Raw genomic sequence first — 16,854 nt, 5'->3', positions numbered from 1 at the left:
TTCAAGCTGAAACTGAAGAAAAGCAGAGCAAGTTCACAAGAGCCAAAATATGACTTTGAGTATACCCCATCTGAATTTAGAGACCATCTCAAGAATAGATTTGACTCATTGAACACTAGTGACCAAAGACCAGATGAGTTGTGGAAGGACATCATATGTGAAGAAAGCAAAAGGTCATTGAAAAGATAGGAAAGAAAGAAAAGACCAGGATGGATGTCAGAGGAGAATCTGAAACTTGCTCTCGAACGTCAAGCAGCTAAAGCAAAAAGAAGAAATGATGAAGTAAGAGAACTGAACAGAAGATTTCAAAGGGCGGCTCGAGAAGACCAAGCAAAGTATTATAACGACATGCACAAAGAGCTGGAGATAGAAAACCAAAAAGGAAGAACGCACTTGGTGTTTCTCAAGCTAAAAGAACTGAAGAAAAAATTCAAGCCTCGAGTTGCAATAGTGAAGGATTCTATGGTGAAAATATTAAATGATGCAGGAAGCATCAAAAGAAGATGGAAGGAATACACAGAGTCGTTATACCAAAAAGAATTAGTCGATGTTCAGCCATTTCAAGAGGTAGCATATGATCAGGAACCAATGGTACTGAAGGAAGAAGTCCAAGCTGCTCTGAAGGCATTGGAGAAAAACAAGGTTGCAGGAATTGACGGAATATCAATCGAGATGTTTCAACAAACGGATACAGTGCTGGAGGTGCTCACTTGTCTATGCCAAGAAATATGGAAGACAGCTTCCTAGCCAACTGACTGGGAAAGAGCCACAGTTATGCCTATTCCCAAGAAATGTCATCCAACTGAATGCAGAAATTATAGAACAATATCATTAATATCACACACAAGCAAAATTTTGCTGAAGATCATTCAAAAATGGCTGCAGCAGTATGTCAACAGAGAACTGCCAGAAATTCAGGCTGGTTTCAGAAGAGGACATGGAACCAGGGATATCATTTCTGATGTCAGATGGATCCTGGCTGAAAGAGAATACCAGAAGGATGTTTACCTGTATTTTATTGACTATGCAAAAGCATTCGACTGTGTGGATCCTTACAAATTATGGATAACATTGAGAAGCATGGGAATTCCAGAACACTTAATTTTGCTCATGAGGTACCTTTAGAAACCCTGTTGGCATAGTGGTTAAGTGCTACAGCTGCTAACCAAAAGGTCGGCAGTTTGAATCCGCCAGGCACTCCTTGGAAACTATATGGTGCAGTTCTACTCTGACCTATAGGGTCACTATGAGTCGGAATCAACTCAACAGCAGTGGGTGTTTAGAGGTAACTTTACATAGATCAAGAGGCAGTTGTTTGGACGGAACAAGGGGATACTGACTGGTTTAAAGCCAGGAAAGGTGTGCATCAGGGTTGTATCCTTTCATCATACCTATTCAATCTGTATCCTGAGCAAATAATCCAAGAAGCTGGACTATATGAAGAAGAACGGGGCATCGGGATTGGAGGAAGACCCACTAACAACCTGCGTTATGCAGATGACACACCTTGCTTGCTGAAAGTGAAGAGGACTTGAGGCCCTTACTAACAAAAATCAAAGACCACAGCCTTCAATATGGATTGTACCTCAACATAAAGAAAACAAAAATCCTCACAACTGGACCAAGGAGCAACATCATGATAAATGGAGAAAAGATTGAAGTTGTCAAGGATTTCATTTTACTTGGATCCACAATCAACACCCGTGGAAGCAGCAGTCAAGAAATCAAATGATGCATTGCATTGGGTAAATCTGCTGCAAAGGACCTCTTTAAAGTGTTGAAAAGCAGGGATGTCACCTTGAAGACTAAGGGTGCCTGACCCAAGCCATGGTGTTTTCAATCGTATCATATGCATATGAAAGCTGGACAATGAGTAAGGAAGAACGAAGAAGAATTGATGCCTTTGAATTGTAGTGTTGACGAAGAATATTGGATATACCATGGAATGCCAAAAGAACGAACAAATCTGTCTTGGAGGAAGTACAACTAGAATGCTCCTTAGAAGCAAGGATGGTGAGACTGCATCTTACATACTTTGGACATGTTGTCAGGAGGGATCAGTCCCTGGAGAAAGGTCATCATGCTTGGCAAAGTACTGGGTCAGCAGAAAAGAGGAAGACCCTCAGTGAGATGGCTTGACACGGTGGCGCAACAATGAGGTCAAACATAGCGGTTGTAAGGATGGCACAGGACGAGCCAGTGTTTCATTCTGTTGTGCGTAGGGTGGCTGCATGACCCAACTCAACGGCACCCAACAACAACATATGTGCAGTGGTTAGCAGTTTGGCTACTAACCAAAAGTTTGGCAGTTCAAATCCACCAGCCACTCCTTGGAAACCCTATGGGGCAGTTCTACTCTGTCCTATGGGGTTGGTATGAGTTGGAATTAACTTGACTGCAACGGGTTTATTTTGTTGTTGTTGTTGTTGCTGTTGTTTTTGATGTACACAAATGTGTCATCTGTAAATAGATTACTTTAGTTCTTCCTTTCCAATTCTTATACCTTTTGATATCTTTTTCCTGCCTAATTGTATTGGCTAGGATATCCTATACAATGTTGAAATGATGATAGCAGGTATCCTGTTTTATTCGAAATCTCAGGATGAAAGCATTAACATCTCATAGGTAAGAGTGATAGCTTTTTTGAGTTTTTGGATGTACCTCTTACTAGATTGAGTAAGTTCATTTCTATTAGTTTGCCTCATTATTTCTGTGCGGCTAAGGATTTTGTCATGATGGATAAGATTTTTTGCTTTATTCTGGTAACATGGTGAATCGCATGGATTGGTTTTCAAACATTAACTCATCTTTGCATTTCTGGAATAAACTCCTTTTGATCATGATTATCCTTTTGATAGATGGCTGGAGAGATCTGCTAATATTTTGTTTGGGATCTTTATATGTATGTTCCTGAAAAGAAATGGTGGATCATTTTCCTTTATCATAATTCCGTTGTCGGGTTTGAGTAGAAAAGTTATGTTGGCCTTATAAAACAAGCTGTCCTTCATCCTACCTACCCACAGGAATTACCTGCAAACCATTGTTTTTTAATACCACTAGTCAAAGTCTTCCCTCCCCAACCAGTTGCAGTAGAATCTCTAGAAGATGACACCTGGATATTTGTATATTTTGGAAGCTCTCAATTGGTTCTAATGTATAGCAAGATGGACAACCACTTCCCTAGCTCAAATTTCATCTACTCAGATCAGCCGTTCATTACCCCACTCCTTCCTCCTGCTTGATTGGAATTTGTTCCTCTACCTATACTTCTATATCATTTGGTTCATCCCTTCTATGTGTTTATAATTTTGAATTATGCTTAAATAATCCCTTGTCTCCCCTTATAGATGTTAACTTCTTGAGAGCAGGAACTTTATCTTTTATTTCTGTATGGCCATCTTAATACCTAATATATAACCAAAAACCAAACCAAACCCATTGTCATTGAGTCAATTCCAACTCATGGCAACCCTATAGGACAGAGTAGAACTGCCCCATAGGGTTTCCAAGGAGCAGTGGGTAGATTCAAACTGCCGATTTTTTGGTTAGCAGCTGAACTCTTAACCACTGCACCACCAGGGCTCCACCAAATATATAGAAGTTCTTAAATACACGTTCATTAAATAGCTTAAAGAAACCCTGAGCTCGATTATTGATGTGAACGCCTCCTTCACGAACCCCAAGCTGTGCTGTACAAAACTTAACATATCTCTTTGTCTCAGAACCACATACACAGCCTCCCCAAAGGCAAAAAGTAAAAGGTGTGAAGTTACTTTTCTTAGTTGTTCTATGGGTTGTTGTTATTGTTTAACTTCCAAAAGAAAGAGCTTAAAAATAACATCAAACAGGAAGTGCAGATAAGAAGGTACTGCCAGACTAAATTGATAACAGTACAACCATCACATTAGTTTAAAAAGCAAGTGGGTGGAATTCTTGTCATATTGTATACGCCAGGACTTTGGCCTCTCAGCTCATGAAATTGTGTTGGTTCACAAGGTTGTTATTTTAAATCATTCTGGTTAAATATTGATTTAGGACTAAAAATGAGGAAAGTATACACAAAGAGTTTAATTTAAAAAACATAATTAGTGATTGCTTCAGCAGCACATCTATTAAAATTGGAACAACAAAGAGAAGATTAGCACGGCTCCTGTACAAGGATAACACACAAATTCTTGAGGCATTTCATATTTTTAGGGAAAAAAAAAAAAAACATATAATTCATCTTTGGTTCTGACATACAAAGCCCCACTACACAATCCTGGACTTGTGGTCACACTGGGACAGTCACACTTTCCCAGGGAAGCCTATTCATTAGTGGACAGTCCCAATTGTTAAAAAGCTCTCTCCTGGCCTTTGCTTCCACACAGATTAAGTTTAATCCATGTACTCAAGACAGATCCCAAATGTTTGAATAATGCTTACCTGGTCTTCTTTGATCTTCTCTTCTGATTAAGGGTCTCATTCCCTGCCACTTACTCTTCATATTATTAAAATCAAATCTACCAAATCTCTTGGCCATTGGCTCTTAACATACTCCAGATAGTTGTAGGGAGTGGCATGATACCCAGAGCCAAACAATATTCTAGGTGTGTCTTTAAACAAGGATAAAAGGATGAGTTCCTAAAACCCTTTTTTATGAGCTTCTAGTAGTTCTTGTTATGAACAATGCATTTCTGTTAATTTAGCCTCAGTTGATTGATTTTCTGCCTTAACTTCACACGCTTAGCTTCCTAATGAGCCTCCAGTATACAAAAACCATGAAGTTTTTTTCTCTTGTTTTCCTGCAGAAACGCATCTTCTCAATCTTATATCTGTATAAACCAAGAAAAACAAACAAACAAACCCATCGCCCTCAAGTCAATTCTGACTCATAATGACCCTATAGAACAGAGTAGACCTGCCCCATAGGGTTTCCAAAGAGCAGCTGGTGGATTTGAACTGCCGACCTTTTGGGTGCCAGCCGAACGCTTAGCCACTGCACCACTAGGGCTCCATGCATGTATAGTTCATCTTTTATACTCAAGTGCAGCTATCAGTTTGTTTCTATTATATCTCACCAGATTTATCCCAACCTGCATTTAACTCTCTCATCCATTATATTAGCAGTCATGCTAGCATTATTCCACCGATGGATTGAACCAGCATGCAATCATGCCCTTGTCTAAGCTGTTGATTCCAACGCACAGGGCTAAAGATTGAGTCCTCCATCATATACGAGAGGTGGCATTGATCAGCTCATGAGTATCATGAACATCTAGATACAAACTTACCTAATACTAATAACTTCTAGCTCAGAGGGCTCCAGCTTGCCCAAAGAAAACGAAGGTGGACTTTTCCAATTTCTTGCTGAAAAGCAAGTACATGTTTTCTGTAGCATCCCTCTGTCTAGTAATAGAAGACCTAAGCCATTGCACCCTAAGAAGTTGTGGTCCCTATGCAGAAGAATTCAAATGGACAATCCAGTCACCTTGACAGAAAGAGGGACAGTAACTCCCAGGAAGGGCATACATTTACCTGGCAACGAAGCTACCTTTTCAATAAGTAGTATTACCTTCTCATTCTGGTTTAGCTCTATGTCTAACCCAGCTGGAGTCACTTGATTATTATGACCTTTTAAGATTTGTCATTTCTGGGTAACTTAGTGTCTTAGTTTCTTAGTGTTGAGAAAACAGAAATACTACAAATGGGTGGCTTTAACAAATGAAAATTTATTTTCTCACAGTTAAAATGCTAGAAGTCCAATTTCAGGACACCAGCTCTAGGGGAAGATGTTCTCTCTCTGTCAGCTCTGAGGGAAGGTTCTGGTCTCATTCAGTTTCTGTTCCTTGGTTCCTTGGCAATCTCTAAAAACCAAACCAAATCCATTGCCGTCAAGTCAATTCTAACTCATAGCAACCCTATAGGACAGAGTAGAACTGCCCCATAGGGTTTCCAAGGAGCTGCTGGTGGATTTGAACTGCCAACCTTTTGGTTAACAGCTGAGCTCTTAACCAATGTGCCACCAGGGCTCCTGGCAATCTCTACATGGCATCAATCTTCCCCAGTTTGTCCTTTTTTCCTTCTGTGCCTAAACTGCTCCTTTTATATCTCAAAAGTGATTGCCTTAAAGCACACCTTACGCTGCTATGGCCTCATTAATATAACAAAAGAAAATGCAGTTCCCAGATGAGATTATATCCACATGTATAGGGGTGAGGATTGAAAACACATATTTTTGTGGGACATAATTCAACCCATAACCCTTAGTGATATTCCTGCTGGTAGCTGTTTTACTGAACACATTTACTTGCTACTGTCTGGTCAGCAGCAGGAGAGGGCGCCTTCACAGACTACCTACAGGCTCTCACGTAAGGAAAAAAGCTTCCTGAATCGAATGCCTGCCAGGATCTAGACTGTGAAACACACAAGAATCTTGGTAGTAGAAACTATAAAAAAAAATAAATTAGTATTTGCTGATGAAGACAGTTCTTCCCTACTGTGCAGGTGTGGGCAAGGGCAGGATTGCCAGTTGACTCAGCCAAGAAGAGGGATGAATCATGAGTTAGAAGTTAAAAACACAGGCTCTGGGAGCTGAGGGACCTAGGATTTGAGTCCTGGTCCTGCTACTTCCTAGCTGCAGAACCTGGGGAGACTCCTTTACTACTACGTGTTTCTGTCTCCTCAGCTGTAAAATGGGTGCAATAATAGTATCTAACCGAGAAAGTTATTGAGATGACTAAATAAAATTTACTCGCACTTAGAAGATGGCACAGAATAAGAGTTCAATTAGTGTTAGCTATTAGTATTCCATGTGTTCGATAAACTGTCTTCAAATTTTATTTTAGCTCTCCAAGTAGGTTTATGTATAGGAAAAGGTGTGCTAACAAGTTATATTTCTATACTGTGCATTTATGTGCTATTTTAACTATTTATAGAAAAATATTGCAGTGTAATTCCATGAGAAGAGGGATTTTTTTTTTGTTCTGATTTATTTCCTATTATATCCCCAGTACCTAGAATACTGTTTGGCACATAATAGGGGCTTAATTAGTGTTGTTGAATAAGTAAATAAACCACCTGGCTTCCTGTTTGTTCACATTTACTGCTGACATGGTTTAGGTAGATAAAACGAGAAAATCTGGGTAGCGCGCTTGATACTGCCTGACACGCAAATACATAATAAATAGTAGCCATGATTGTGCTCAAGGAGCCCTGGTGGTTCAATGGTTAAGTGGCTCCACAGGAGAAAAAAATCTAGCGATCTGTTCTCATGAAGATTACAGCCTAGGAAACCCAGGGGGCAGTTCTGCTCTGTCACATTGGGTCACTGTGAGTCAGAATCAATTCAACAGCACCTAACAACATCATGTTCACATGACTCCTGGCAAGCTTACTGAGGGGACATGAAGAGATACAGACAGATGGAAAACAAGATATGGAGCTTATGGAGCTTTTAGTCTAGTGGGGAAGCTGACAACAATTACATAAATTAAGTGCACAGAGTAATATGAGAGCGTAAAACACTGGGCTCTACCCAGGCCAGAGGGGCAGGGAAGGCTTCCCTGACAAACTAACTTCTAAGTGGAGACCTAAAAGATGAGTAGGAATTAGATAAGTGAAAAAAGGCGATAGAGAAAAAGATCTCAGAGCTAAGGATCAGCTGTGCAAAGGCCCCGAGGTAGGCAAGGTCTTGATTTTCTCGGAAGAACAACAAGAAAACCAATATGGTTGCAACACACGCATGTGGGAGAAGACGGTGAACGGTAAGGCCAGAAACACAGCTCAGGGCAGAACTAAGCAAGATGTTATAGGCCACATACTTGGGATTTAGCTAAAAGAAACAGAGTTTTTGAAGAGTTTTTAAGCAGGGTTCTAACAAACCAGAATATGTTTTAATGACTCCAGCTGGTTTGAGGAAAACTGACAGACTGCGGCACATGGCTTGCCCAGGAAGAGCCTGTGGGGGAGCAGAGAGGAGCTGGAAGTCGGCTGCAGCCAGCCAGCACTGCCTCAGCACACACCCCAGGGCACCCTGACAGTGTACTAAACCCCGAGGTGCTCTGACAGTGCATTACAAAGCATTATTTGTGATTGGCCAAATTAGCCGTGACTGCAGGAAGACCCATTTTCTCCTCCTGAGAGGAATTCTACCTGTCAAAGAAAAAATGGAAAAGGGTAGACAATGAGACTGTTTTGTCCCTTTTATGCCTATCAAGGTGTTTTTTGCATTCTCCCAGATGCCAACAGTAACTGTAGATAGAGTGGGTCTACCTAATTTTTCTTTCTCCCAGAAAGCACAAAGGACACTCATATATCACCCTTGTTCTTCTCCACGATCCTAGGAGACGGGAAAAAAGCAGATATTTTTATCCCTTATCTCATCCCACTCCCCTCCCCATCCCATTCATTTTACAGATAGAAAACCTGAAGCAGTGACAAATCAAGTGACCCTCAAAGATTATTGTTACTCATAAAATTCAGATTAAACAGTGTGCCTCACGATCCCAAGACTTCATCTGTTCTACCCATTCAAAAAAAAAAATCATTGCCATCAAGGCCATTCCAACTCGAGGCAACCCCATGTATTACAGAGTAGAACTGCTCCCTGGGGTTTTCTTGGCACTCTACTTACAGAAGTAAATTGCCAGGCCTTTCTTCTGTGGCATCCTCGGTTGGGTTCAAACCACCAACCTTTAGGTTAGTTAAACCCAGTGCCGTTGAGTCGATTTTGACTCATAGTGACCCTACAGGACAGAGTAGAACTGCTCCATAGAGTTTCCAAGGAGCGCCTGGTGGATTCAAACTGCCAACCCTTTGGTTAGCAGCCATAGCACTTAACCACTAAGCCACCAGGGTTTCCTTCAGGTTAGTAAAGTTTAGGTTAGTAGCTGAGTGCAAATCATTTGCACCCCCCATCTCCAGTTACCCGTCTTTCCTCTGTACATTGTCATATCCATCTTTGACATAAAAGCTACCAGATATGAAAGAGTTTGCTCTCACAAGAGTATTCTCTTCCAATGTATATTCTTTTATAATTAGTTTATCTACTTACAGAGAAATTAATAATCAACAGGAGGACGTAACTCAGTTCTCCCCACTGTACACAGCTGAGTTATTCTGAGGTTCAGTCTATATCCAACTGCTTACTGGGCAGTTAAACCTACATGCCCCATAACACCTCTACCTTACCATAACTAAAACAGAAATCATTGTCAGTTTCCCCCTCAAAACCCTCTTTCTCTTCCACCACTTCTTGCCTGGGTACTGAATTTTTTCCAGTCGCCCAACTCTCCTCTCTACATCAACCCCACATCCCATTCATCAGAACGCTATGGTTAGCCCCCATTGCCTCTGCCTTTGCCCAGCCTGAGTCTGGATTATCGCAATGGCCTCTGACCGCTCTCTGCCTGCAGTCTAATGCCTACCTATCAGTTGCCCGTCGAGTCGACTCCAACTTATGGCGACCTCCTGTGTTACAGAGTAGAACTCTGCTCCCATGGGTTTCCTTGGCTGTAATTCTTACAGATGTAGATCTCCAGGCCTTTCTTTCATGGCTGCCCTGGGTGGTCTTGAACCCCCAACCTTTAGGTTAGTAGTAGAATGCAAAACACTTGAGCCTCCCAGGGGCCCTAATTCTTCGCTACCCTCACTCCATTCTCCTCACTGCCATTAGCACCATCCACCCAAAATATAGATCTTGTTGCTCCACTGTTTTAAATCCTCCAGAAACCAACCCCATAACACCTGCATCAAAAATCCAAGCCTTAGCATCGTACCCAGTCTCTTGATGATGTGGTCCTTGCCTCCTTCTCTGTTATCATCATCTGGAATTCTCCACCTTGATCCTTATGCTTCAGCCCTACCAAATGACTTGTTGGTCCCCAACACACGATCTAGCATCGTTACCTCTGACATCTGTTACCTTCCTCACTCTGGCCTCCCTGCAGGTCCTCCAGCCCACCAGGTACACTCTTGCTTAGGGCCTTTGCACTGGCTGTTCCCTCTGTCTGGGACCCTTTTCCCCCTGGATATTTGCATGGCTAATTCCCTAACCTTTGTCTAGGCTTCCCAAATGTCTCCTTCTCGATGAGGTTTATCCTCACCACATTACTTAACATTTCATACTAGCCCCTCTTATGGATTGAATTGTGCCCCCCAAAAATATGTGTTAGAAGAAATCCTATTATACCTGTGCGTATAATCACACTTGGGAATAGGCTTTCTTTGTTATGTTAATGAAGCAGTACTAGCATAGAGTGTGATTTAAGTCAATCTCTTTTGAGATTTAAAAAAGCAGATTAAGCAAGCAGCAAGGAAGCAGAGACTGGGGACATTATATGCCAGGCCACGTGAAGATCATCAAAGATCCAAGGAAGAGGAGCTAAAAATAGACAAGGACCTTCCCCCAGAGCCGAGAGAGAGAAAGACTTCCCCAAGAGCCGGCACCCTGAATTTGGAATTCTAGCCTCCTAAACTGTGAAAAAATAAATTTGTGTTAAAGCCACCCCTTTCTGGTATTTCTGTTACAGCAGCGCTGGACAACTAGGACACTCCAGTGGCACTCCAGGTCCTCCTGCCTCCTCAGTTTTTTTCATAGTACATATCTCCTTCAGACAGGCCATGTATTTTACCTGTTTATTATGTTCATTATTTACTGTCTATGCCCTACTACCCCGCCCTCACGTTCACCCCTAGAATGTAAGTTGCCTCAAGGGAGGCAAAACGTTTTGTCTTGTTAAGATAGTTGATATATCCCCAGCACCTAAAACAGTGCCTGGCAAATAGTAAGTGCCCATTAAATTTTTGTTGAGTGTATCGAATACATAAATGTACATGTTATTTTACATTTCTCTTTTCACATGTTCTTCCTTGTGTCTGAAATACCTTAGTTCACCTCAGTCACCCTCATCTATTGTCTCCTTGACATTTTTTACTTCAAACATTTCTTGTTTACTTATTGGTCTTCCCATACTTCATGGGTCAAGGAACAAGGCATCTAGAGTCATCTCTGTTTGCCTCTCTCCTACTACACAACAGAAAATAAAGGTCACTCAGTAAATATTTGGTGAACTCAACTGACCTGAATAATACTGTATTTCAGGCAAAGGGCCTGATCAGATACATACTGTGACTGTAATTACAAAGAAGGGCGAATTCCGGAGCCACATGGCTACCTTTGTTCCATAAATCCTTTTGCTTATAACAGAAGGTATTGGTGTACCAATTTGGATCACTGGTTGAGGCAGAACGTAATTTTTGAAAATTCCATTGTGCCAAGATTTCAGACAAGACAAATTAGATAGCTGGTCTCCAACCAAATGATTAGTATTTCCTGGGTTTTAGAATGGCTGATGCTCCCTGACTAAAAATAAATAAAGGGAAGAGAGGAATCACTAATACTTAGTTATCTACTATTTGCCAGACACTGTACCAAGGATTTTATATATATCAACGCATTTTATATTCACAACAAATGGGTGAGGTGGCTATTATTATCCATGTTTTACACATGAGTATGCTGAGCTTCAGAGCTTAAATAACACACACAAGGCAACATAGTAAGGAAATGGTCTGACTGGAATGTGACTCAAAGACTGTACGGCCACGGAGCCCAAGCCCTTTCTCCAGCACCAGTGTTGCCTCTGTGCCTCTGCGTTACGGTTTTATTCTCAGCATAGTCTTCTTAGACATTGTGAACTCACAGTCCTGTTCTATTGCCTTTGGATCTTTGGCTGTTAGGTCCTCTGATGGCCCTGAGCACAGTGTGAAATACTTTCTACAACTTACTCTTTTTTAAAAGTTCTGAGCCTATATAAACATAAACCAGTTAACTGCAGTCAAGTCAACTCCAACTCTTGCTAACCTCATGTATGCCAGAGTAGAACTGTGCTCCCTAGCATTGTCAGTGGCAGATGTTTTTAGAATTAGATTGCCAGGCCTTTCTTCCAAGGCACCTGTGGGTGGACTCGAACAGACAGCCTTTCAGTTAGCAGCCAAGCACATTAACCATTTGTACCACTCAGGGACCCCCTTATGTGTATAATAAAAACCCATTGTCATAGAGTTGATTCCAACTCATAGCGACCCTATAGAAGAAATTAGAACTGCCCTACAGAGTTTCCAAAGAGTGCTTGATGGATTCGAACTGCCAACCTTTTGGTTAGCAGCGTTAGCACTTAATCACTACGCCACCAGGGTTTCCGTTATAAGTATACCATTAGGTTATAAGTATAGAACCTAATAAAATTCAGTGTAGTCCTGGGAATGCCGCAAAGCGTCCCACAGATGCCACTCAAGTCCACAGGCCTGCTTTGAAGAGGTGCCCCTGAAAAGTCCTGCTCACACCTTTCACGGCATGGACTGATCGGCTGGTGGCAGATGTCATTTAGTCTGACCTGATTTGATTATGAATGGCCCGTACCTTAATCCTGGATCTGGATTTTTGCTTTCCCTGCTCAAGGATTTCTAGTTTTCTTAGGCATTAAAAAAACAAAAACAAAAGTGGATGCAGCCAGGGAAAGTCAGAGGGGTAGAAAAAGAGATGCAATTCACCGTATGACATTTTGAACAGCCAGAGTATATAATATGCTGTCCCTCCAGGCTGAACAAAGAACAGTCTAGTTATAAGCAAAGAAAGAATGTCCCCCATCTTCCCTTAAGGTGGATTGTTATGGAACAGCAAACCTGCCAAAGCACTTAGTCTATTCCAAAGAAAAGCTGCATTCGGCTCTGCAACCTGAGGGGTAAGATTGAAGGGCAGAGGAGTGAAGGGCTGTCATAGAACAGGACACATAGTCAGAGAATGATGATGCGATTCACTGACTTAATTCCAGCCAAATAGCCTCAGGAAGGACATTTAGTAATCTAAAAGCTTGGCTGAGGAGAAACATAAAGATGGTCGCTTTATAGCCCAGACCCCAAGGTCAAAAGCCAAAACCGTATACTCTGGTAAAGACTGAAGATGCTCCCATCAGCTTCATCTCTGGGACCTGCTGGTTACTGCAAAGATAAGGGTGAGCAGAGCTCAGACCGTAATCAGGAAGCAGTCCGTCTGTTGGTCCACTGAACATTGCTGACAGTCTCTAGTTTGATGCCCTGTCATTTGTCTCTGTCCCCAGTGGCTTTTGGGATAAAATGTTCATTCAATTTTAGGGCTAGAAGAGGCCTTAGAGATTTATTTAATCCGCCTCCTCATTTTACTGATGAAGCTTCTCAGAGGTAGGTAGGTTTAGGGAAATCAGTTCTTCACCTTTTAGGAGAACATGAAGTACAATGACAGAAAACACACCCTGGATTTTCCAGGGTAGCGCAGAATTTGCCTATCCTGCTTGGTTGTCCCCCATGAGTATGCCTGAGTTTGCCGGAGCCTGTGTTCCAATGTGGGATTTGGAAACATATGATCACCTTATGGTTCAAAAAATAATTTTCAGAAAGTCCAGTTTGGCTTTTGCATTCACACAGAGGTACATGAGCTGGCAAAGGACGGAGACTAGAAAATGTGTTCTACTCCTTTTTTAGTCTCAGTTTTTTAGCCTTCATGGAAATCCGTGTCTGGGGGGAGAAGCTGAGCTTCTGAAGGCCCTTGCTTGAGCTACTGATAAAAGCAACTATAGGAAGAAATACTGAGAGTTAGGAGGAGAAAAGTAGATAAATGTACATGGAATGAGGTGAATTAAAATTTAACTGGTCACGTGAATTTTTCTGACTCTAACAGCTGAAGAATACTTTCGCGAAACTGATCTAAAATATGTTAAGCCCCTGTGAGTAAACCAGAGTCCCTGGGCAATGCAAATGGTTGATGCTAACCTAAAGGTTGGAGGTTCACATCCACCCAGAGATAACCTGGGAAGAAAGGCCCTGGTGATTTACTTCTGAAAGGCCGCAGCCATTGAAAACCCTATGGAGCACAGTTCTATTCTGACACACATAGGGCCGCCATGAGCTGGAATCAACTTGAAGGCAACTGGTTTCGGTGGCTAACCTGGTGGAAGTTGAGGGATATGGAGAGTAAAAGACACAGAGAAGGAAGAGAGGAAGGTGACAGATGAGATATCTGCCCAAGGAGTCACGGTGACTGTTAGAAGGAGCTGGGATAGAGAGCATCTGTGACTCCAGCGAAGTGGGGTAAGCTGAAGAGCACATATTCCTTCCTCCTAGAATCGGCTCCCACCCCAGCCCACCTTCACCTCAGCAAAGGAGAGAGTTCCTCAGGGCCTCCCTTGGGGTCAAACACTAGTGGATTGAGTGAAGCAGGGGGTTAAGGCAAAAACCCCACAGAAGACCATTCTACTCTGACACACATGGGGTTGCCATGAGCAAACAACTGGTAAGGAGATCTTAAGAGCCTAGGATATGCCCTCGCTGTGTAAGGAAAGCAAAAGACCCAATACACACAGGCAACTCTGCCTTTAAAGACAGCAGAAAGGAACAGTGAGCCTTTGTACTAGGCAGAGCTCTTTGTTTACACTGAAAATAGAAACACGCAAGCAAAATTGCCAGCAGGTTGCTTTTCCCTTTCCTTATTCTTGCTTCCTTCATACAGTGCTTAATTATGCAAACATCCGGACCCTAAAGGACATTAAATATTGGTTGATGGCGTCTTAAAAAAAAGAAGCCCAGCTGCACAGTGGTTAAGTGCTCGGTTGCTAACCGAAAGGTTGACAGCTGAAAACTACCAGCCACTCAGGAGAAAGATATGGCAGTCTGCGTCCATAAAGATTACAGTTTTGGAAACCTTATGGGGGCAGTTCTGCTCTGTCCTGTAAGCTCACTATGAGTCAGAATCGACCCCATAGCAATGGGTTTGTTTTGTTTTCTTTTCTTTTGTTTTGGAGTCTTAAAAACCAGGAGCAACCCAGAAATGTTTACACAGAGTGCTTGGGAAACTCTTAATTCTAAAAGCATTGTAAGTTTAGTATCTTTCAGTTAAAGAAAATAATCAGAACCTCTAAACATTTCCTAAGCTAAATAATAAAACATCGCTTGATTCTAATTGCTTGATTCTAAAATTTAAGCAGTGATTTGGGGACGTTTTTGCATGTTATTGTGAAAATTATTTTTCCCAATTCTGTGGAATTTACAGTATGGTGACAAACACTTTTTTTTTTTTAGTTTATCCATTGTAAGAGATAAAAGTGTGTTACGAGTTAAGGAAAGATCTTTTTCTCTTAGGATGAAGTTCCTTTTTATGACTTGTTAATAGAGTGTGTTCAGATAGCAAGGTTGCTCAGTACTTAAACTTCGTTTCCTGGTAATATCTTTCATTCACAGAGCTCTATCTTTACCACGCACCTAGCAATCTGCTTCCCAAAGGTCACAGCTTTGAAAACCATAAGGAGCTGCTTTACTCTGCACGCTGGGGTCTCCATGAGTCGGAATCCACTAGATGGCAACTAACAACAACAAGAGGCCTGTTTAAAAAAAATGAATGCTTCCTTCTCCATTTTACAGAAAGCAATGAAAACTGCACCTCATGAAGACCTGTAACGGGAGTAAAGGGGTTGAGAAAAGACAGAACCTCAAGCACTAACAAATTTGAACTTGTACATTCAGATAATTGGTGTGCTTAACTCGATGGCAACAGGTTTTTTTCACCTGCCCACACCCCTGTGTGCACCTCAGTAAGACAGATGAACACCTCATGCGTTCGGTTCCTCCTTCTTTGGCATTTTCCTTTCCCTTCAGAGGCTCAATATGAGGGGAGGGAAAATTATGACTCTTCTTGTCGTGTGTGTGTCTCTCTGTGTGTGTGGTTATAGTTTTTTTATGTGCCTATCCTCAAATAGCTAGATCATTTGCCACTCAACAAACAACCCCATATACTTATTGTCTTCAAAACCCAAGCATGTAGCAAAATGCTTACCACACAGTAAGGAATCAATATGTCTCTTTTTAAAAAACGAATGAGTGGATAAATAAATATTTTTGTCTCTAATTGAACTTGCTGGGAGGTCCTACATGGTGCCAGTGGGTCCTAGGATATTGTGTTCCATGTTGGCAACTCAACCTGCTATTGTTTGATTTGGGAGTTGGTGTATTTTTTACACCGTGAGTATACACTGAAATGCAAACCGGGATGTTTTACTTCCTCTGTATACTTTGGGCTGTAACCATTTACCATTCATTATGTCATCCTTTTCTTTTCTTTCTGATCCCTCCAGGACAGGACATTATTCCATCCTGTGAGCAACAGCTGCATGGATTGCAATCCCGCAGAGAAGAAAATTTTCATGGCCAGATGTGACCCTCTATCTGAGACTCAGCAGTGGATTTTTGAGCATATTAATGTGACTGTTTTAGAAAAATTGAACCACCATGCCAGCTCCTAGAAAGAAAGAAGAAAGGAAGAGCGATTGCCTATAGATTATAAAGTCTTGGCCGGCATCTGGGTCGAAGGAGTCAGGAATAACATTTCCTAGATCCAGGAAGCCTGGTTGAAGGATGTGTAAAGGCCATGTTTAAGTAGGTTGTCCTGAAGAACTTCCTGCATCTGGAAAACTTGGCTGAGAACCTCACCAGCTGCTTCTGAGAACTTGAAACTAGCAGTTCCCTTGCTGGCCAAGGGCAAAGATTATTTAGGGACTTTTCAAAACAACTGCTGAAATAAATCCTAGAATTTCTCAGGTCAAATCCTGCAGTAGTGAGTAGCTATGAATGGATCCTATTAATTGGGTGGGAGGGGTGGGTGAAATGGAGTGCATGACTGCTCAGACAGCCTACAGATACCACAGGTTTAGGACTAGATGCAAGGGGTGAGCTGTACTCTTTTTGGTGCCATTCTCTAACTAAGAATGGGTTAAGCAGGTTTAACCCTTGAAGTGCTACAGATGATTTTAGAGTGCTCATACCCTTCTCTGTTCTTTTACTTTTAAA

The 16,854-nt window shown here is 41.7% G+C and overlaps 1 protein-coding gene and 1 non-coding gene across 2 annotated transcripts in view; both read left to right on the top strand.

The window, feature by feature from the left end:
• The window catches only part of GALNTL6 (polypeptide N-acetylgalactosaminyltransferase like 6), a 1,380,753-nt gene extending 1,364,203 nt beyond the window's left edge, over window positions 1-16,550 (top strand). The window contains exon 12 of the mRNA XM_003415811.4: window positions 16,143-16,550. Within this exon, the coding sequence (XP_003415859.1) occupies window positions 16,143-16,310 (168 nt within the window). The 3' untranslated portion in view covers window positions 16,311-16,550. The remainder of the gene's footprint in view (window positions 1-16,142) is intronic.
• Window positions 4,089-4,195, top strand: LOC111752195 (U6 spliceosomal RNA). The gene has a single exon (XR_002787189.2). It is a non-coding gene; the product is annotated as a U6 spliceosomal RNA (small nuclear RNA).
• Window positions 16,551-16,854: the final 304 nt, after the last annotated feature.

This window comes from Loxodonta africana, chromosome 21 (assembly GCF_030014295.1).
Source record: "Loxodonta africana isolate mLoxAfr1 chromosome 21, mLoxAfr1.hap2, whole genome shotgun sequence".
Taxonomy (NCBI): domain Eukaryota; kingdom Metazoa; phylum Chordata; class Mammalia; order Proboscidea; family Elephantidae; genus Loxodonta; species Loxodonta africana.
Note: the sequence above shows the minus strand (reverse complement) of the source record. Positions and strands in the feature narration are given on the sequence as shown.